Below are 21,779 nucleotides of genomic sequence, written 5' to 3' on the forward strand. Positions count from 1 at the left end.
TTTATTCCAATAATTGTTTATCAGCATTTGCATATCTTAAATCAAAGACATGATTCTCATATTTGGTCATAAAAGTTCTGAAAAGTATTTCTGAAGAAGTAAGAAAACAATCAGGCTTGTTTTATATTGCCATATATTATGTTCAAATGTTATTATAGTTAATTATGTTTTTTTATCCTTTAAATTTGTTCTGTATCTGTAAATGTCCACTCCAGTAGTTGTCACATGCTCCCAACTTTGTCTTTCAGTTACAGAAAAATGTTTTTCCTAAAACATATTTTAAATGGATTTTTCCTGTTGAGAAAACTGGAGATTATTTTTGGATTGATGAGGTTGTAATAAGAGATATTTAAAATCTTGTAAGTAAAATATAAAGATCTCCAGGTATTCTATAAAACTTGATTGTCTCATTTATTCCATCCATCCATTTTCTACCACTTCTCCGAGGTCAGGTCGCTGGGGCAGCAGCTTAAGCGGAGAAGTTCAGATCTGTTTATTTTTCTAATGGGAAAAAACTATTGTTTACTAAATTAAAATTTTAAAATTTTTGATCATTTTCCTCCACGCCCTGACGGAGTTGCAGCTGAACCTCTGAATCTTTAAGCTAACCTGATCCACTTTTCATGCCTTTCTTTGCTTCTCCAAACATCTGCATCTTTTCTCCCATCCTCCTCTTCCGCCTCTCCTCCAGAAACCATGGCTGTCGACAGCATGCTGCCTAGCCCCTCCTCCATCTCCTCCCCCTTGTTGGGCATCGAGGGTCTACCCGGACGCCGCCGGAAGAAACGGACCAGCATCGAGACCAACGTTCGAGTGATCCTGGAGCGCAACTTCAACACGGTACAGGACCGACCCAACATGTGTGTTAGAGAGACAAAAGGACTAAACATAGACATGAAATTAAAAAAAAAAAAAAACTTCTAACAGGCATCACCCTGGATCTCTTTGCATCATTAAAAATACTGAAACTTTCAAATTCATTTTCTGGTAAATTAATAAAAGTTAGAATGAGAAGATGTCAGTGGTTTGGAGTTGTTTTTTTTTTTTAATAAAAAAAAAAAAAATTTATATATAACCTATTGAATATTCGTTAAGGCCAAAAAATATTCAATTATAATAAAATAAATAAAGGGAGGTAATTCATCAAATTCATCATTAATATCTTAATTTATTTACTTTTCTTTATTAAGTACCTTATAAAAACTATTTTAAAATGCAAGAATTTTATTTTTTAATAAGGCCAAATTAAAATTAAATAGAAATTTTTATTATAATTGTTGAACATGGAGTTAATTCATTGATAAAATACAACTTGTTATTTTTATTTATTTACCTTTTCATTAAATAATCTATTTTATTTTCAAATTATTAATTTTCTTTTGTATTAATGTGTAAATGGATATAAATGTAAATAAATAAATTCTAATTTTATAACTCCGATACGTTTTTAACAAAATTTTTGTATGTAAATATACATTTTTAATCTTAGCTGACAGCGTCAGGGCTCCTTCATGTGAGTTGTTTTCCTCCTCAGAACCAGAAGCCGACGTCGGAGGAGATCCTGCTGATGGCGGAGCAGCTCAACATGGAGAAGGAGGTGATTCGCGTTTGGTTCTGCAACCGCAGGCAGAAGGAAAAGCGCATCAACCCGTCCAGCAGCACCACCCCCCCTCTTCCCAGTCAGACTTCACCCGTGGTGACGCACAAAGCCCCCTGCTACAGCCCGCACATGGTACGCCCCTCCACTGACACACTGACCCTTACCACTTTTAATTGTGTGACTTCGAAGACGAGCTGATATTTGTTTGACGGCCAGATGAATTTTTTTCTCTATCTCCAGATATCGAGTCAGGGTCTGTCCCAGGTCACCACCAGCCTCAGCACAACAGGTGAGCTGTAATTACTTTGCTTCTCAGTTGTGTTTTTGAACCCAAAGGTCGGTAACAGGAAGATTAAACTGGTCCTGACATTATTTGGAGGAAGCTGGTATGTCTGTGTTGTCACAGTTTTTTCTGACTTGATGAAACACTGAAGAATCATCACTTAAAAATGATTTCAGCAAAAGAAAGACAGAAATATAAAACAATGATGTTTTGTTGACAACAACATGGAGGCTCTGCTTCCATCTTGAGTTGTTTACCTCCATGACTCATGATTTATAGACCTTGGCTGCAGCGTGAGTCATCCCAGGTGTCACAGATATGACAAATGACCTGACAGGTAACAAACACAGCTGGAAATTTATAGGCCCGTGGAGTCCAGGTTAACACTTTTCAGCCTCAAAACCCTCAGCAGTCTGAAGTTGAAAGGAGATGCTGAAAAAGTGCTGATGAAGAGTAGCAGCGGAGAGTTTGCTTAGTCATGACAGTGTAGCTGTTAAGTACGATGACATCCAACCCGCTGGCATCATCTTCCTCTTTCTTCCATCTCAGGCGCCAGTTTGTCACCTTCAGTTTCCTGCACCATGACTCCAGTCAGCTCCTCTTCTGTGACTCCGCCTCCTCATAGCACAAGCAGCCAAGCTCCTCCCACCCTCGGGACCGCTGGCCTCAACACTGGGTGAGTGTCGGTAACGGTACAAAACCAGATACGCTAACAGCAATGTGTGTTCTCCAAAACTCTATCTTTCCTTTAAAAGTTTTTTTCTTCAGATGAAGCTAGATGAAATTGACATAAAACTAAACCTGCGGTGGGGAATTTTTATATAAAATTATTCTCTGTTAGAAATAATCTCCTTCTAAACAAACGTAGTAAACAGAGTTTATGGTTGCATCCCCATCCTGGTGCACAGAGGCCAGAGCTGAGGAGGGAGTAACCATAGCAACATGGATGGGTAGATCACAGCAATGAGTAATAAGTATTCATAACATGTTTCTGGTGATGCATACTATTACATGCAATACAAACATGTTTAAGAAGCCATTAGTGATGTTTTAGAGGCCGAACAAAGCTATTTTTTAATTTAGGGGGGGAAAAGAAGATGATGTGAAAATTAATGAATTTGTTTTGCACAATTTTTGACTCATTCAGTTTTGCTACATAAAACTCTAAAAGATTAATTTAACCCTTTAATGTCTGAATTTATTTACAAATAGATAAAAGCAAAGTAAATACAGAGATAAAAATCAAGAAAAAAATTACAAAAATAAAAATAGAAAAATAATAAAATAATAAATACATAAATAAGAATGAGTGAAAGCAAATGGATAAATAAAATAAATCAGTTTGATAAAAAGAAATAAATAAAAGTCAAAAGGGATTGTTGCAAATTAGCAACAGCAGTGTCAAGGGTTAAATATAGCATGTTTCAAAATAACAATAACAAGGAAAACCGTCTTTATTCAGCCAGTAATCACTGCAGCTGGTCCCTGGATGTCTAAACGCAGCTGTTACTGCAGAAAATTTAGGAATAAAAATCTAATCTAAAGGGGGGGTCTGGCTTGGGATGGGCGTCATCAGGCGTCTCAGCCAGTAAGAGCTTTCAGGTTAAACCATCTTTACATGAACCAAGTCCTGCTGAGGTCTCTTCCTCCTCCAGTTAAACTGAATCTTTACCAAATTACTACAGAAAGTGTCAAACCTATAAATTCTCTCTTTTTGCAGCATTTCTTTTTGTTTTAAGGGTTTAACTTTTTAAAAGTCTTTAAAATGGACTTTCCCTTAAACTCCTTTCAATAAATTAATCCGGACATTTTCATCTTTTTTCTCATTTATATTTGATTTTTATTAAATCAGTGTTTAAGCTGACATTTATAAGAAAGAGTATTTTAACTGCTACTGTTTAAAGGGAATACAGTGATTCCAAACCAAAAGCTACTGAACCTTATTCACCTTTAACATTTAAAATGGAAGCTTGCTGTACTCAGTTAATCGTGATTAAACTTTTAATAGTTGCCTAGTTCTAATGAAAATATAAACCTGTTGCTGTCTCATGGCCTGCTCATCACTTCATAGCAACATATCGATCCGCTCTCTTGGACAACATCTAGGTGCTGACACCCCAGTTACACCATATAGGGTGTGAATTAAAATAAAGAATAAATTAATAAATAAAGTTTGAAAGAATAATGAAATGCTGCAAAAAATTTGGTGTAAGTGTTACTAGTGTGCAGTAATGTGGCTATAATGTAGAACATAAACCTCTTGCTTCATAAACGTCATCGTCCTGCTGGTTTTGCACAAACCTGTGGATCCTCCATGCAGCCACTTCAGCCTCTGAATTTAAGAGGGTTTTTTTTTCCCAGCAGTAAATAATAAAGACAATCAGGAGTGAAATGTTCAAACTTTAAAAATTGAAATATTTCTGGAATTTGTACTCTCACTTATGCAACAGGGATAGGCTCAAAGATCGCTGTGTCACTGTTTACTCCTCCGGAAATACCATGAGTCATTTTTACAATTAGATGTTGCACCAGAAAAAAAAATCAGCTTCCCCACTGAGGGACTAAAAAAGGTTTCTTTATTCTTATTCTTATTTATAAATTTATTTGTAAATTTGCCCCAAAGCGACTTCTCTACCACATTTTCTTTTTGTTGAAGTTAAAAGTTAAACTTCCTCACATCTAATAATCCACTGTATTCGAGAGACTTTTGGAAACAACTTTAACCTGACACACATATTTAGGTGGCATGATGTCCATGAGTCTTTGGTTTTTAGATGCTGTTGCACACCACTGTGATGTGCACAAACATTACAATATGCAGCCTTTAGCTAGCAGAGAATATGAATGCTGACATTTAGATTATAGCAGCAAACCTCTTGCTTAACATTGCTGGATTTAGATGATTTAACTTGCAAAATGTTTCTCTACATGTGTGAATGTTTTCGCGTGTGTGTGTGTGTGTGTGTCCATGTGTGAATTTGCGGTCCATCCACATTTCAGGAACACAATGATGGGAGTAAGCACAGGAATGAACCAGGCCCTCATTGGCAGTAATCCCCTGGCTACCATGCAAGGTGTGTGTGCATGAGTGCATGTGCGTGCATGCAGCCTGCCCCCACCCCTGCTCTAGATCCCTCACCTCTACCCCCCATCGCCCCAGCAAGTCCTCATGAGTCTCCATTTCTAAAGACCACTTTCTATTTCACCCTTCATCCACTCTGTCCAAAATGAATTTCTGTGCAAAGCCTCAGAGGACAGTAGCCAGCAGCAAGCCAGCCACACTCCTCCTCCTCAGCACAAACTTTTTGAATCGCTCAGTATGGTGAAAGATTCAATTTCATTCCCATACAATGGGCTGCTATTATCACAGGTAACAAGGGGCCCTTATGGCAAAGCTTAGGAGGCCAAGTCAGCTTACAGCAAACAGTCAAACGGACACAATTCCCTCCTCACAATATCAAGACCCGGTGGCTAAATAACTAGTTTTCACTCAAAATTCCCCTTTTTGAAAATCTGCTGCCAAATCAATTAAGCATCACAAATAAGCTCCGCTTTGAATCCGTCACGTGCACCGTCTGCCTATAGCTCCACTTCACATCTTTTTCTCACGCTCTGTTCGGCGTCATTCAGGGCCGGCGTCCTTCAGGCCATGTGTTGATGAGAAGGATGCAGTCTCTTATGGAAACTGCAGCTCTGGCACTGCCAGCTCTGACAGAGTTTTAGGCTGAAGGAGGGATGAAAGATGAGCCTCAATGAAAAGACGGGGTAGAAATTAAGTGTTGACAGGTGAACGTTGCAGGTTTGGCCCCAGAGGGGGGCAAACATGCTACAAATGTTTACACTCATGGAGCTGTAGTGGATAACATTGTTCCCTACGACTCAGGAATCCAGAAGTTGGCAGGTTCAGCTCAATGGGAATCTTAATCTGCTTGCTGCAGTCATATGGCAGAAAAGTGATGGGATGTCATCTCGGTGCTTTGTTATGAAGAGAAACACACCTTATTTTTTAAATAAGCATTTTTAGGCAACTAAATGCTTTATCAGAAGTCTTGTTTTTGGTTTAAAAGTGTGTCCAATTAGATTAACGGGAAAGAGGAGACAGGAATTCTTTTATTTCACACCTCATGCATTTCCATACATAGTAATCAATATCCATCATCATCCTTTTCATCCATTAAGATCAATATCCATCAATTAATAAATGTAAACAATAGCAAAGGGTCAGTTTACAAAAACTACTAGCATGTTTGCACTCTACATTTCCAGAAAAAAATGGAAATTTTTCCAAAATCCAAGACCATTTAGCTTGTAATTTCTTAATTTATTTCACAGACACATGTCCAAAATTAATTTAAAATTTAATGCAGCAACACTCTGTAGAACGAAGCAACGCTGGTAAAAGTCTGGCATCATCGTTCAGAGAAAACCATGGACATTCTGGAAAAAGACGTCACCTTCTTGGTAGCGTATGTCTCTTCAAAATGCCAACATCCACCTCTGCAGCAATGGTACCTTCACTCAGATGAAGTTCTCCATGCAATGGACACTGATGCTTCCCCATTTTTTTCTCTAAAGCAGCTAAAATGTGGACTCAACTGACCACAGAACATGTGTCCACTGTCTTTCTGTCCATCTAAGATGAGATGGTGTCCAGAAAACTCTTAATAAGTTTCTATGGCACTCCAGAGCTCGTGTGACTAACTTGATTATAATGGCGTCACAGTTTCTGTCATTGTCCTTTACCCAGTGAAATTTATATCCTGCTCTGTAGATGTTGAAAGACCAAAGCTCTGTGCAAACTTGCCTTAAGAAAATATATATATTTTTAAGTAACTGATAATTCTCTGATGGAGTTTGGGAAAAAAAACAATAAAAATCTTGAGCAATGACTCATCCTTGATTGAAAACACTAGTGCTTTGGTGGATGCTCCTTTTATACCCAATCCTGGCACCCTCACCAGTCACAAGTCAATCTCTTCTCTGTCGTCCTTTTCTACTTTCTGAAATTTGAAATGCTGCTGCATGAAATTTTAGATCAGTCTCTATTTTCTAAAGATAATGACGTTGGTGAGTTAATATGTTGAATGAACTAATTGAAGATAAAATGTGTTTCACTTTGGAAAACTAACCATATTTTCTGGAAATATGATTCATACAGATATATTTTGTTTTGTGTGCGTGCTTTGAAGTTGATCAGATTTGTTTTGAATTGGATGAATTGGGTGTTTGAACCATTTAGATGATAAGATCTTAGTTAATGTTTGTCCTAGTCAAATTGTTAGCAGCTCTCTTTACTGCACTTTCTATGGTTGAAACGTTTTCCTTGTTTGTGATCACTGACTTCCTGTTACTTCTCTCCTTATTTCCTTCCATCATTCATTCTTCCTTCTTAAACATTTGTCTCCTTGCCCTTCACCACATTCTCGTCCTTCCTCCATCACCCTCTCTTCCTCCTCCCCCAGTGCTGGCTGCCAGCAGTGGTCAGCTGCCCATCTCCGGACTCGAGGGGACACCGGGTCACATGCTCCTGGGCGGACCTGGAGGTCCAGCTGTCCCCTCCTCCCTTCGCCCCTCTCTCTTCCTCAATCGCCCTGGCCTCCTCCCCATGGTGACCGGCTCCATGGCAACAACCTCCACGCCCCCTGCCATGGGTCTGGTCAGCAGCAGCAGTGGGTGCGGCCCGAGGCTCTCCTTCTGCCAGTCTCCATCCACCGGCACCGGCAACCTTATGAGCCCAACTTCATGCCCAGAGGAGTCTGCATCCCCATGCTCAAGCCCCGCCTCTTTCTGTTCCTTTAGCGAGGCCTCACCGCCCCCTTTGGGAGGGGCAATGGCCGAGTGATCTCTGACTGACAGCCAAAGTATCCAATTAGAGCAGGACGAGGAGGAGGAAGAGGAGGAAGCAGAGCGTTAAACGAGCTTTAAAAATCAAATCTACAACCTCGCCTTTCAACCAAAGCCATCTCTCTGTCTGATCCATCTCTGGCGTCGTCTCTCTCTGCCTGTCTCCCCGCTGAAGTCTTCTGATGCCAAAAATATATACAGACGGATGAAGGGAGGAAGCACAGAGAGAGATGGAGAGAATAGAGAGAACTGCAGAACGAAGGGGGGAAATTTGAAACCAAATAATGATCTACAGCTGGAGAGGAGGCACTGAGAAGTGTTATTGCTCTGCATCGGGGAAATGACCACCACACTTTTTAAAATCTGGGGGAAGAAAAAAAAAAAAAAAACAGCTCGATGAGGGCAGGGATGAGAACTGAAACTGCGTGTGAGGAATGGGAGGCAAAAACAAGACTTGTTCAACAAGCCCACAGAGTTTCATGGTGCCAACCAAAAAGAAAATATGCTCAAAGAGAAACATACCAAAATCTCCAAATACCAAAAACTGAAAACCAAAAAAAAGAGACAAAAAAAAAACAACAAACGGAGAGAAAAGCTTTAGTTCAAAAAGACTTTTGCATCCTGATCTATCCAGGATCAGGATAGAACTTCATTCTGTTTCATACCAAACATTTTCCATCTTACTCGGTATTTATTTTTCCATTTTTAGTTGTAGATTAACAAAACATCTATTTTTCTATTATTTTATACCCACATCTCTTTATGTTTGACAGCTGATCTCACATGCAGGATATCTACCTACCTCTCTTTACAGCTTTACAGCGATCAGCTGACCTCACATCCCAACAGATACTGTTAGTTTTAATGAGCCTGGAGGAAGCGATGGGTGAGGTTTACCACCAGAATGACCAAATGCGTCAGCTAGAATACCCGACCACATAAACTGTAGTGCATAATTACCTTTTAAAGGTTTTCCTATAATTTCCTCTGCATTTTTATATTCATTAAAACATTCTAGGTTGCAAAGCAATTCAAAATGTGGGTTAAATCTACATTGTCAGTTTAAATTATCCACAGAGAGTTTTTGGGGTTATCTGTTTTTTGTTTTTGTTTTTTTTTTTTTATCATCATTATCATCTTATTGTTTGCTCAAACCAAAGTATACACACGCAGCAGCCTTCAAAGATGATTTACTTACACCACAGGCAGATGTGGACAAATTGTCCTGGGAATTATTTTTACATTATTTGCGTTCTTTGATTTCTCATCACCCCATACACACCCATACTATCGTCATCATCATCCTCAAGACTGCTCATCTACCACCAGACAGTCACTCTTGGATACCAAAGCATCGCCTCTGGCAGCGTTGTCTCCGGATTCGCCCCGGAGACGAGTGTACAGACAAAACCTCAGCAGTGTCAAAGGGAAAACACACATACACACACACACACATGCATATACTACAAGCATAAGAAAGAACAAAACCAAAAAAAGGAACAAAAGAAAGAGGTGAAACACCGGCGTTCCCCTTACTGCCCCCAAAACCCTGCCCTCCATCCCTCCCTACCTCCCTCCCATCTGCCCCTCTCCTTTGTCTCCAAAGATCAGATCAAAGGGCCAAAAGAAAAACAAGGAGAAGAAGAGGAGGATGAGGAGAAGCGGTCAGCAACAGAGGAGCCAAAGGTTTGAAAAGCTGCAGGGAGAAAGCATGAGGAAGAAAAGGGGAAGAAGGAAAAGGAGGAGGAAGAGGTGCGCTTGAAGCAGCGGACCAAAAAAAACAAAACAAAACCAAAAAGTAAACCTAAAACCAAAAGCTACTTCTACTGCTACTAGTTATGTATGAGTGACTGAACTAACGAAACCAAATACAACCAACAAGGGGGGAGGATGGGGGAGAAAAGGGGTGAGTGAGCCCCGTCTGTTTGTCCGTCTTTAACTGTGATTGCTGTTCTCGTAGTGACAGACAGAATAGCCCCCTCCCTCCCTCTGCCGACCACCTCGGCTTTGTTCTCGCTTTCTTTTCCTGGACGGATAAAATAAGGAATAACCTCAACAAACTCGCTTCGAGAATATATATATTTTACTTTTCTTTGCTTTCCATAGTGTGTCTGTTCCCGATGTTTGGATTTGTCTTCTTGCTTTTTACTTATTAAGGTGTTGAAAGGAGAAAGAAGTGGGGGGGGGGGGGGGGGGGGGGGGGTCAGCGATGTGGTGCCTGTTTTCATATCTTGTCTCTTCAGTTGGGCTTCAGGTTTTTTTTTTTTTTTTATAATTTTGAAAATAACTGTGAAAATTTAGCTTCTATACATACATATATATATATATATATATATATATATATATATATGTATGTATGTATGTATGTAAAGCTTTTCAGTTCATCCAGAATGTTCCATGTGAAAAAGCCAAAACTGAAAACCAAAAGCAAAACTTTTTAGATACACAACCAAACCAAATAGAACAACCAAACCGATGCACAAGCTGTGTGTGTGTGTGTGTGTGTGTGTGTGTGTGTGTGTGTGTGCGTGCGTGTGTGTGTGTATGTTAGTGCGTGCGTGCATGTTTAAACTGTAACACATACATCTGTTAGAATCATGAGGATTATTTTTGACTAAAACTTCAACCCTTTTAACTAAACCTTGTTTCCAGAGTTTTCCAATCACACTGGTATTCCGATCATATCCTGTAGAAACTCAAAAAAAATCAACTCAACCGTGAAATGCAAACATTTACTTATTTATTTATTTAATCATTTAATTCATTTTAAAGTAGAATTTAAAAACAACAACCCAAGCTCACGGCAGGACTTATAATAGCTCCGTTTGTCCATTCAGCGTCTGCGTTTACATGGAGCTCTGTTGATCCGATTGAACGTCAGCTGATCCAGTCGGCCTTGATCGGATAGAAGTTTTAATCCAATCGAGAGGGATGGTTGAAACCTTGTTCTTTCTTATGTCTTCTTTCTTGATGACTTTCAGACTTACTTTGACCGGCAGCAGTGCAGCACTGGACTGTAGCGGGTACATTTTATTGGAAACTCTGAGTCGAGCCTTATTGAGCAGCTTGAAGGCCAAAAGGCCCAAAACAAGTTGTTCACACAGATATTTGATCAAATTTGATGAAATCTTCTTCTGAATTAGTCCGTATTTTGCATGTCATAAGTGTTAGGATCATATTGAACATCTTCATCATGTAAACAGCTGATTGGATCAGTTTATCCAGCGTCTATGTAAACATGTCAGCTGGAATCTGATCTGATTGATCTCAGTCTGATAGACGAGCTAATATCTATAATCGTCTCCATACTTGAAGATGTCTGCAGTCCCTGTCGCCGTATGTTTTTGCGTTGGCACCTATGAGATGAAAATGAGCTTCTCTTACTGAGATTCGGATTATTAAAATAGCATCCTAATAACTTTGTTTCTGGACACCCTATGATGAAAATCCTTAATATAAGGCTAAAAATTGCAGGAACTTCTTAAATTACTGGGATAAAGTGGTTTTCATCTCTGTAACAAAGCACCTATATGCCTGAAACAAGCTTCTCACGTTGCCACGTTGGGATTTTTAATATGACATGATTAATCTCTTTCCATTAACCCGTTAACTTTGATAGCCCTAATAAAAACCCTAATTTAATTTGATAAATTAAGGCTTTTTTTGTTAGGTTTTTTTTTTTTTTTTTAAATTAACTGGCAACCCCTGAAATGATCCCCCAGTTTGGGAAAGGCTGCTCTAGACCAGTTGTTCTCAAACTATAAGTCGTGGTTTAAAAAAGAGCGCTGGTCTAGGCTGACCCTGCAGGCAGCAGCAGACCGAAGGTCCTTTCTTCTGACTTGGGGGGGATTCGATTACAGACAGCGTTTTCAAACCTTGTGACATGTTTGACATCCTGAAAATTTTTCATTCAGGTTGGAAATCAAAATTACATTGTTATAATAAAAAAAAATAAATAATCATGATTTGGGACTAAATGACACTTTTTACACAGTCAGAATCATGTCAAAGGGCAGCATCTTTACTCTTAACATGCGGTTTCTTGCTTGACCACTAAAGGCTGATTTTCTTTGTAACTACATGGTTATTGACTGCATAAACACACAAGCCATGGAGTTGTAGATGGAGAGTCTTATCAATACATTTCATGATTTTAGGCCACAGATAATCACGGTAATACGTTTTCGAGATGCAGACAAACATTTCTGTTACACGTGGTGAAACTTGGTTGGACGCTTAATTTGAACATTTGGACAGATTTTGTTTAATTTATGATCAATTTCCTGGTTAACGTAACTAATGTTGATGCCAAAGCAGTAAAAATAGAAAATATCTAAATAAAAATATATTTTTGTTTCTTGTTTAGACCAGAGATGCCCTCCAGAACAGTTTCCCAGAACAGATTATTACATTATTCCCTAATTTTCAGCAATTCTTTCTAACTGAACACAGATGAAACTGCAAAGAGAAAAACATGTCCAGTTTTAACAGGTTTAACGGTGCACTGAAGCCCTTTTCAGTACTTATCACTGCAATTGGAAAACATGGAAACAAGCAACAAGTTTTAATTTAAATGAAGGCAACCAGTGATGATGATGATGATGATGATGATGTGGGGGGGGGAGGGGGCACAAACATCTGAGACAGACTAAAGGCTGTTAACGTCCACTTTTAGAGGAAATGTAAGCTTTAGTTCTTCTAGATTTTGTAGGAGGAAACAACCAATGTTCACCTGGCTGAGACTTTTATCCTTTCACCAAGACCGAAGCGACGATTTAAGAATCAAAAGCTTTAAAACTTCTTATCTCTCACGGACTCTTTGTTGGGGGAAAAACGTATTTATTGTATGAGGGCGGTGCGTGCTTTTTTGGAGGGGAGGGTGTGGGAAAATTTGTGTGTATTTTATGAACCTCTTTGTCTCTCACTTTTATTTATTTATTAATTATTTATGTATTTATTGGATTCTATTTAAGTCTTTCTTGATCTTTGTACTTGTTTTTCAGGGGTTGTTGTGAGGCTTGTACTTGCAGAGGTGATGCCAAAAGAATGTTTCAAAGCAAAACCAAACCCTGACTGCTGTAACCTGATAGAGAGACGGAGAGAAAGAGGAGAGAAACTGTGACGGAGGAACGTTTTCATGTTTAATCAAACATCACACAAACCTCATTTTGGGGCTTCTTGCCTCACTTTCAACCTTTTATTTAACTTTTTGTTCATGCAAAAGATCTAAAGTTTTAAGCTTCCCTTAAAAATGTCCCCATCATGGCTGCCTAAAGGCCTAAAAGTAGCAGCCACCATAACATCTGTTTAACTCTAAAAGCTACAAAAAAGGAGAAAAGAAATTCTTTTGTCCAATAATTTAAACTGTGGGCGTCGTACAGTTATTTTTATAAATTAAACACATAGGTGAGCTGAACTAATATGTGTGGAATTTAGCCTCCATGGAACAAAAAACACACTAAAGTATTTATGTTTACACATTTAATGTGACAATAATTAAAGTAATTAAATATCTAAATTAGGTTTCTAATAAACGTCCAATAATATGATTTGATTTCAGCTGATTAAATCAACATGTTATGGATTAAAATTTGGGATTTTTGTTCTATTATTTTTTTTTTTTTTTCCTTTATCTTATATTTGGAGAAAATTTTAACTGAAAAGAGAAAATGAAATTTTTTACCTGATATTGCGTAATAAACATGTAAGAATGTGAAGTATTTACTCCCGTAAATATGCATCTGCTACCTTGTTTATTTAACTCGTGACTTTTTTATTTATTTTCTGATTAGATCTGGAAAAAGTGCTTTGGAGGAATTCATAGTTTGTCCCGACCCCATGAATAAGCAGCTGCCTCACACTGGTTAGAAGCTTTAAAGGGAGCTGAACTGGACTGTTTTAGCTGCTGTAATGCTAAAGCAAATAAATCTACTTCACCAGATTTTTAAAAATATGAACTCCTCAATGAGCATAAAATGGCTAATAAAGTCTTCACCAAAAATATTTTTTATTTAAATTATTGTAACCTGTTGCAGAGAATTAATCATTTGATTGCACATCGTTTCACAAGCAAACCTGGCAAGCTAATACATGCCTTCCCAGTTTTCACCCTTTGAATTTGATTTAATGTCCTCCGTCCACTTCTCCTTCCTCCTCCTCCTCCTCTCTCTGTAAAGCTTTCTGACTCCCTCCATCCCATCGCGGGACGAGGGCTCGAACACATACCTCTGATACTCTGATGACAAACCAAATAGACGTTCAAGCTTTAACGATGAAAAATCATTTTAAAAAGATGTGACTGAACTCAGGAGCGAGGGATAGTCTGATAAAGGAAACAAAAGATTTTCGTTTACCGGTTGTTTTGATGGCTTTAACCGACACGACACGCGACCACGTTCGGCGGGGTGCTGAGGATCAGGCTGTTTCATAGGGAGGAGGGTGTGTCACTCCAGGTTGAGACTTGCAGAGTGCCGCTCACCTCTCAGAGGCATTAAAAGTCCACTGTGGAGCTTAAATCCTGAGCAGATGTCAAACCAAACTTATCACATCTTTCTATTTTTTACGATTTGTGTTGGTTTTGTTCCCACGGCAGCACAGCTGTATGTGTGCCTGTGTAGTTGGACTCATCTGTGGTGGACCGAGAATGATACCAAAGTTAAAACCACCACCGTGAGAATCCACTACAAACACAACACACACGCTCAGTCATTCCATGTGTAAATAAACATTCAGGATTCTTGTAAGTGATGAATTTAAGGATGTCCGGCGCCTGATGTTCTGTCAGATAAAACCAGCACTTCAGGCATTGGCAGTTTTCTACTGTAGTTCTTCTGTGGCTGTGAATGTTTATTTTACTACACTGCTCAAGTCACCATGAAATATAAATTAATTTCCTTTTTTTGGCCTTAAAAAGAAAAAAAATATACCACACAGAGTAAGAATAAATTAGAGAAAGACTTCAGTCTGTTTTATTTGCCCCGTGTTATTGTTGATTTATGAAGAAGGAAGCTAAAAGAAACATTTTCCTTTCTATTTTTTCTACAATGCAGCTTAAATCCAAAGGTTAAGAGGACAACAAAGATAGATTTTACTGCTTAAAAAAAAAAAAAAAAACTCAACCGTGAAAACCAAAGAGCTCCACTGTATGTTCTCACTTTGATTTTCTCCGCATTGTAACCCTGACGATTTTATGATGTAAACTCCAAAAGTGTTCTTTAATATAGCCTAATGATGATGGTGATGATGGTGGTGATCAACTTACGTATCTGGTTTTCTTTTGGGGGTGGGGGTTCTTTGGGGTTCTGTTTTAAGGTATGCTTATGATATGCTGTTTATTTTTTACCTCAAGGCTCTCTGTCTGAGTTGATTCTGAAACCTGATCCAGATGAAAACGTTTGGGTTTGAAACTGTTCTCTACTGTCCCTTAACTCATCGCTATCTGTGTGCCTGTTGTTTTTGGGGGTGGGTGGGCAGGGAAATGGGGACAAAACAAACCTGTAAGTGTTAGAAATAAAGTGCGAATTTAGACCAAAGTCATCTCCTGTTCCTTCGTGTTTATTTTTCTTTATTAAATTCAGATTTGACATTAGCTATTTCTTCCTAGTACCGGGTTGGACCCGTTTCCCTTCAAAACTGCCTTAATTCTTGTGTCATGGCTCCAACAAGGTGAAGGAAACCTTCCTCAGAAGTTTTCTCCATATTAACATGACAGCGTCACACAGTTGCTGCAGGTTTGTCGGCTGCATCCATGATGAGAATCTCCCGTTCCACCACATCCCAAAGCTGCTCTACTGGACTGAGATCTGGTGGCTGTGGAGGCCGTTGGAGTCCAGTGAACTCATCATCATGTTCTAGAAAGCAGGTGGAGATGATCTGAGCTTTGTGACATGGTGCATTATCCTGCTGGAAGTAGCATCAGAAGATGCTCCACTGTGGTCATAAAGGGATGGACATGGTCCGCAACACTCAGGTAGGCTGTGCTGGTTAAACCAGGCCACAAGGCAGGATGGATCCATGTTTTCATGATGTTTCCAGCAGATTCTGAGCCTTGCATCTGAATGTGGAGCTAAAATGGAGACTCGTCAGACCAGCAAAGTACATTTTATGAAAAATATTTTCGTCAAGCAGAAACATTTACGTTCTTTTTGTCAGTGATTATTATTCTACTTTGGTTTATTGTAGTGTAACAGCTAGCAACACGGTGCGACACCTGCCTGAGATGGTGTGTGCGTGTCTAAGTTGCCATGGAGAGTGTGTGCTGCTTTTAGTTAATAACATGTACCAGTGATTACGCTTTTGGTTGTCTTCTGAAAATATGCACTGCTGGGACTGGGAGAAATAAGACGTAGTCCTGTCTGCTTTAAGGGTGCATCAACAATATCACTGTGTCCTCCAAGCTTCACCGAAACTCTCCAGTGAACTTTATCCCATTTAGTAAATATACATTTTTTTTTACCATATGATCCACAGTTTCCCCACAAAGACAAATACAGTTTATAATCCACATTCTCACCACAAAATGTATCACGTTATGACATAATTTCACATAGTTTTATTGTAAATATCACGTTATAACATAAGTTCCAAGTTTTGTTTTAGTTGGGTGACAACTAACATAGTTTTGTTTTATGTAGTAAATATTGACTATTTTAAAATGTAATACCAGCAGCACTCTAAAAGTGGTTAAAGAGAGGGAAAAATGAGAAAATACAACTTTATCCTAGACGATCAATAATATGGACATGCTACAAAGATCTTATCGTCATGCTATTTGGGGACTGGTGAGGGTATCAGGATTTGGGTATAAAAGGACCATCCTTAAAAAGTTTAAATTTCCAAGAAAGGATGGTTTGTGACTCACCACTTTGTGCTAAATTCCATCAGTAGGTAGAATTGTGAGATTGTACAAACCTTTGATCTTTCACCATCTATGGAGCAAAATATTGTGAGGAAGATTTATGGAGGCAGGGAAAATCTCAAAGTGTATAGGGCACATGGGCTCTGGAGGACCAGGGAAAACCATTTTTACTCAACACAATCCACAGTTGCATCCAGAATTGTAACCTGGAACTGGATTGCACAAGGAGGAAGCCATATATCAACTTTGTGGAGAAACAGAGCTGACATCTCTGGATGTCAAGCTTATCTGAGATGGACAGAAAGACACTGGGCACTTGTCCACATGTCAGCTAAACCTTGCTAAGACTGACTGTCTTAGGTGGCATACCTTTGTCCATGAGGATATGTGAGGAGGATTGTCTAATACTTGTATTTGTACAGGTATAGTTGTGCATCATCCGCATAGTAGTGACAAAAGAAGCATTATGAGCTCTTAACTGGTCTCAGTAACATTTTCATTAGTGTAACCATCATAATGAAGGTTCTCTCACCTTATGAAGTGTTTATTTAAAACAAAACTCTATTCTTCTTTAATTTTCCTTAATTTAAATTAAGCTGAAGTTCTTTTTGAATTAAATTACTTAAGCTAACAGTATGTTTTCTATTTTATGTTTCATATTTTGTCTCCACTACCAACAACTAAAACAACTGGTTAGATAAACATTTTGTTTGCATCGGATTCCTCCATTACATAACAGACATTGTGTAATTCGTGTAGAAAATGTTGCATCTTTCCAAACATGAAATTTATGTAGAAGGTAGGAATTCAGTTTCACATGCAGTAAATCCCAGGAATGTTACAATGCTCTTGAAATAACAGTCACAGAAAGGAATCATTCAGACATTTTCATCCTCAGCAAGCAAAGATATGTGAAGGTCTTTGTTTAGTCTGTCACATCAGTGCTTGAAACTCTGACTCTGATAAGAACACTGTGGAATGAAACCAGTCTGCTTTTATATCGAATACCAGTTAAATGTTATCATTAACAATTTCCCCCAATATAACTTTTCTCTCCGTGTGTCTGAGGATTGTTAGACCAAACTTTTTTTTGTAATTTCTTGCTTCCCAGCATTCTTATTCTGTTTGATTTCTAAATGTGTTGTACATTTTTTAATTTAATCTTTAAACCTGGCTGTGTATTATTATTGATTCCTCGCCAACAGATGCAAATAACAAATACATATTTCTCTCTTTCTGCTGAGTTTATCTAAGCTCACTTTTCAGAAACTGTTGCATGAGTTTATCTTTCTCCCATAATTTCTTCAGTGTTTCTGCAACCCCAGTGAAAGATTAAGAAAGATTAGATTATTATTATTATTAGATTTCCTGAAGTAAAATAGTAAAATTTCAACACCACACGTTTGGAAGCTGCTAAAAAAAATTTTAATTAAAACCAATTGCAATTATTTCCTAATCTCAGAAATCAGTTTTTTACTCACAACAGATCATGTAAACCATATAAAATGTTGTAACTGAGACATTTAACTATTTCATGAAAAATATTAGCTTCTCTGAATGTGATGGCAGCAACAAGTCTCAAAGTTTAAAGGGGAATTCTTGTCTGATAGAGTAGGGGTCTAAAGAGCACAAGGGGTCCATGAGGTTTCGACCTATCAGAGTCTGCATGCTTGTTAAAATTTAGGCCATGTCCACACAGAGACAAGATGAGATGTGTCCACTTATGTTTATTTCTCTGTTGAACGTTTGGTTCACAAGGAATCTGCGTTTTGGGAGCCTGGAAACACTTTTTTTTTTTTCAAACCAGGTCCCAAAGTGAATAAATGAGGGTCATTAAAGTCTACTATACAAATGTATGTTTTAAGTCAGGTGTGGGTGGGGGTCCACAGCTTTATGGTAGCTACCTGAAGAGGCTTCTCAAGGAAAATAGGCTGGGAATTATTGCAATAAAATATACTAGTTCTAACGGTCTTGGAACTTTTTTGGCTACTGCACTGCTGTTAGTCCAGTCCACATCTGGATTCCTCTATTAAGCATGAGCTTTAGCATAATCTTAAAGACACACTACAGATGTTTTGCTTTTTTTCCCAGTAACACACCCTTTGAAGGCGTCAAATTCAGTATCCATCTTGGATCCTGTCTCTTCTCTCAGATCTCTCCAGCCAGAGTCAGTCCTATGTTGACTCTTGTCTTATCTCTTACTCTGTCTCTTTCTGTCTTTTTTCTCTCTTCCTCTGATAACATCCTACATTTCTTTGCTTAATGAGCTATGGTGCACGTTAAAAACGACCTGTGTGTTTATTTCCTGTACAAAGCAGCTCATGCTGGTTCACCTGACTACTCATACAGGTATCCTCAGGGTAAATATAGAACTTTTTGCTTTTTTGTCTCACATTAATGGGTGTAAGTCTCATAACTGGTGCTAATTTTCTGCTCAAATGTTTATTGTTGTTTTGTTTTTATTACTGTAATTTAGGAACTCTTATTTGTTTTTCTCTTAGTGTTGTGGAGTGTTTTCTACCATCAGCTTCAATCTGGTGAAATAAAAGCCAGACTAGCAGAAGTGAAGCTTCTGTGTATAACTAGTTCTGACACTCAGACGCTTCCCCCGTGAACCCATATCATTAAATAATGATTCTGCTATTGGTTCTGGGGGGTTCAGATCTGGGTGGCCTGATGTGTGTGTGTGTGTGTTTCCAGTTAGCTCCAGTCTCTCTTCTGGGAACATGCTGCAACCCACACACGTCCCTCCAGAGCTTCGCTTGCTGCAGAAGAAACCAGCTCTGTCTCTTTCTGTCCTCCCATGCTCTGTAAACCATGAATCAACCTCTGTGTTTGCACCTTTACATGCTCTGCGTGCCAGATGTGAACAAGCCAACTGTTTGGAAACCCAAATAAAATCCCAGGTGTGAAGCCGCAGAGCTGACGCTGAACTCCAGGGAGTCTGATCTTCGGGAACGGCAGAAGGTGTCAGCATGATGACAACTGTTTGATATGTTTAACAAGAACAAATGAATAGCAAGTAACCATTTTTTATTCTTTAAAATAAGTAATCCTACCTAAAAAAACATGTTGGTCACAATCATGTTAATATCATGTCCATATACTGAATATTATGACAATTTCCCCTGTTATTAGTCCACTCCATCAGACTTTGGATCAACAGTCACCTGTAAGAGTCGACATGTTCAGTATGTTTTCTAAACGCCACCAGGTGGCGCCACTCATTACAAAAAGATGATCTAACTCCAATTAGATCTAAGTCATGAATAAGCTTTCTTTTGCCATTCTTTAAACTGTATTCCAAAATACAGTTTTCTTCATTTTTTTCAGAAAGAGGTTTTTACAGATCAATGCATGTGGATTACAGTTGGATAAATATGTGAAAAAAGGCTTTACTGAACCTTGACTCGCAACATAATACACAACACATAAATAAGGAAGAGAATTAAAAAAATGTCAAGATGTAAACGAATCCACAAAAAAATATTTAATTTTAATATATTTAATATTTAATTTAGATTATTAAAATTTATCAATGTTATAACAAAATTTTAAATATTTTAATAACATTTTGTTTGATTAATTCACACACACACAATATATATATATTTATATATATATATATATAGTATATAATAAAAATGTTAAATAAAATGTTAAATAAATGTTAAATAAAAATAAAATAAATGAAAATGTATAAATAAATAAAAGAACATCATGTACTTGTGTAACTGATGAAAACTGCATTTATTTTTGTCCAGAACTTTCAGTTCATAATGTTTCTTAAAGAATAGTTCATTAAAGGGGTAGCACACTCTCATTTATTTATTTATTTATTTTTGAGCTTTTTTATTGATTTTAAAAACGGGATTCATAACACCACCATCAAAACAGGTTTTGTTTTTCATGTAGAGCCATCCCTACGTCATGAGAAATTTTTAAAAACTATATAGCCCCTCCCTCCAGATGCAGATAGGCAGGTCCTCACCTTGCAGGCATAGAAAACCACGCCCACCAACATATATGAAGGGATGTGAACTTATCTGGTGTAGATTTGCTAGTTTCAGACTTCTATTCTTTCACAGAGTTTCTGATGAAATATTCCTGCGATGGTACGGAATTGTGCTTTTGAGGGGTGTAAAAGTAACACCGGTCTTTATTCTTTACCTGCTGATCCTCATCTGCCGACAGACAGCAGCTCAAATTGTAGCAGCAGTAACTTCCAGCAGCAACTTCCAGCAGCTGCCACAACCTGCCGCGAGTCTCCACAGCTTTCCAGAGCTGCTGGAGCTTCTGACAGGCAGCTAACAGCACTAACGGCTCAGACTGATACTCTTCAGGACCACCTGGTTCATGTGTAGCTGAGGAGATTCAGGAGAGTAAAAGTCTTCCACCTCAAAGACGCTCTGTGGTGTAGCTGCTTTGTGAATCTCGGTTTGCATCTTGCCAGTGAGCTGACCTGCTGTCTGTCAATCATTTTTGCCTGTATATCCCACAAAGAGGACCAGAAACGATGTAGTGCGTATGCCAGGCCTCTCATGGGCAGTAAAACCTTGCAACGACACACCCAGGTGTGCACAGCATCCTCATAATATCGCAAAACACAACAGAAGCGTTACCCGCCAGTTATCTGGCACATGTAACCTCTGCGTCTTCGCTGATGGCATAAATACTCCAACAGAAATAGTTGCTGCTTCAACAGTACAAATAAATAAAAAATATGCAGCGGGGTGACCAAACTTTTGCGTTTTACTGTCAGCGTTGTGGTGTAAACCGAGCCTTAGGAGGCACTGGGATGATAAATTATACCTTAGGGGGTACCGTGCTGAAAAGTTTTTGAGAACCACTGTCCTGGAAGAAGCTGCAGTAAAACTGCCGAGCAGCTCGGTGCATGGTTCCCTTCACCTCATCTGAAGACCAAGCTGAAGAATAAACGTGTCTTTATGCAACTGATAACACCTTTCACCACTGACGTGTTCTTTTAAATTTATGTTGTGCAACATGGGCTGGGTTTGTGTCTTTAGTGCTGAATTCAGTCAGAAGTAGAAAAGCTAAGTCTTGTCCTGACAGAGAAAATGCAGAAGATTGCTGCCACGTGTGGAGAGCAACCATTTCTTGCCAAAAAAGTCCTGCTGCTTCTTCAGTGTTGCCCCGGGCCTTTTGGCAGCCTACCTGACAGTTTTACTTTTCTC

At 38.6% G+C, this 21,779-nt stretch overlaps 1 protein-coding gene across 7 annotated transcripts in view; it reads left to right on the top strand.

Annotated features, from left to right (window-relative positions):
• The window catches only part of LOC121628256 (POU domain, class 2, transcription factor 2), a 108,336-nt gene that overhangs the window by 84,066 nt on the left and 2,491 nt on the right, over positions 1-21,779 (top strand). For 5 of the 7 annotated variants that reach the window (XM_041967251.1, XM_041967250.1, XM_041967254.1 and 2 more), the window contains 5 exons: positions 692-840; positions 1,535-1,732; positions 1,841-1,889; positions 2,433-2,559; positions 7,346-7,743. In XM_041967251.1, coding sequence (XP_041823185.1) covers positions 692-840; positions 1,535-1,732; positions 1,841-1,889; positions 2,433-2,559; positions 7,346-7,682 — 860 coding nt within the window. In that variant the 3' untranslated portion in view covers positions 7,683-7,743. Of the gene's footprint in view, positions 1-691; positions 841-1,534; positions 1,733-1,840; positions 1,890-2,432; positions 2,560-7,345; positions 7,744-12,730; positions 13,165-21,779 lie in introns of those variants that run through there. The other 2 variants (XM_041967255.1, XM_041967256.1) reach the window with 2 other exon arrangements.

This window comes from Melanotaenia boesemani, chromosome 17 (assembly GCF_017639745.1).
Source record: "Melanotaenia boesemani isolate fMelBoe1 chromosome 17, fMelBoe1.pri, whole genome shotgun sequence".
Lineage (NCBI taxonomy): Eukaryota > Metazoa > Chordata > Actinopteri > Atheriniformes > Melanotaeniidae > Melanotaenia > Melanotaenia boesemani.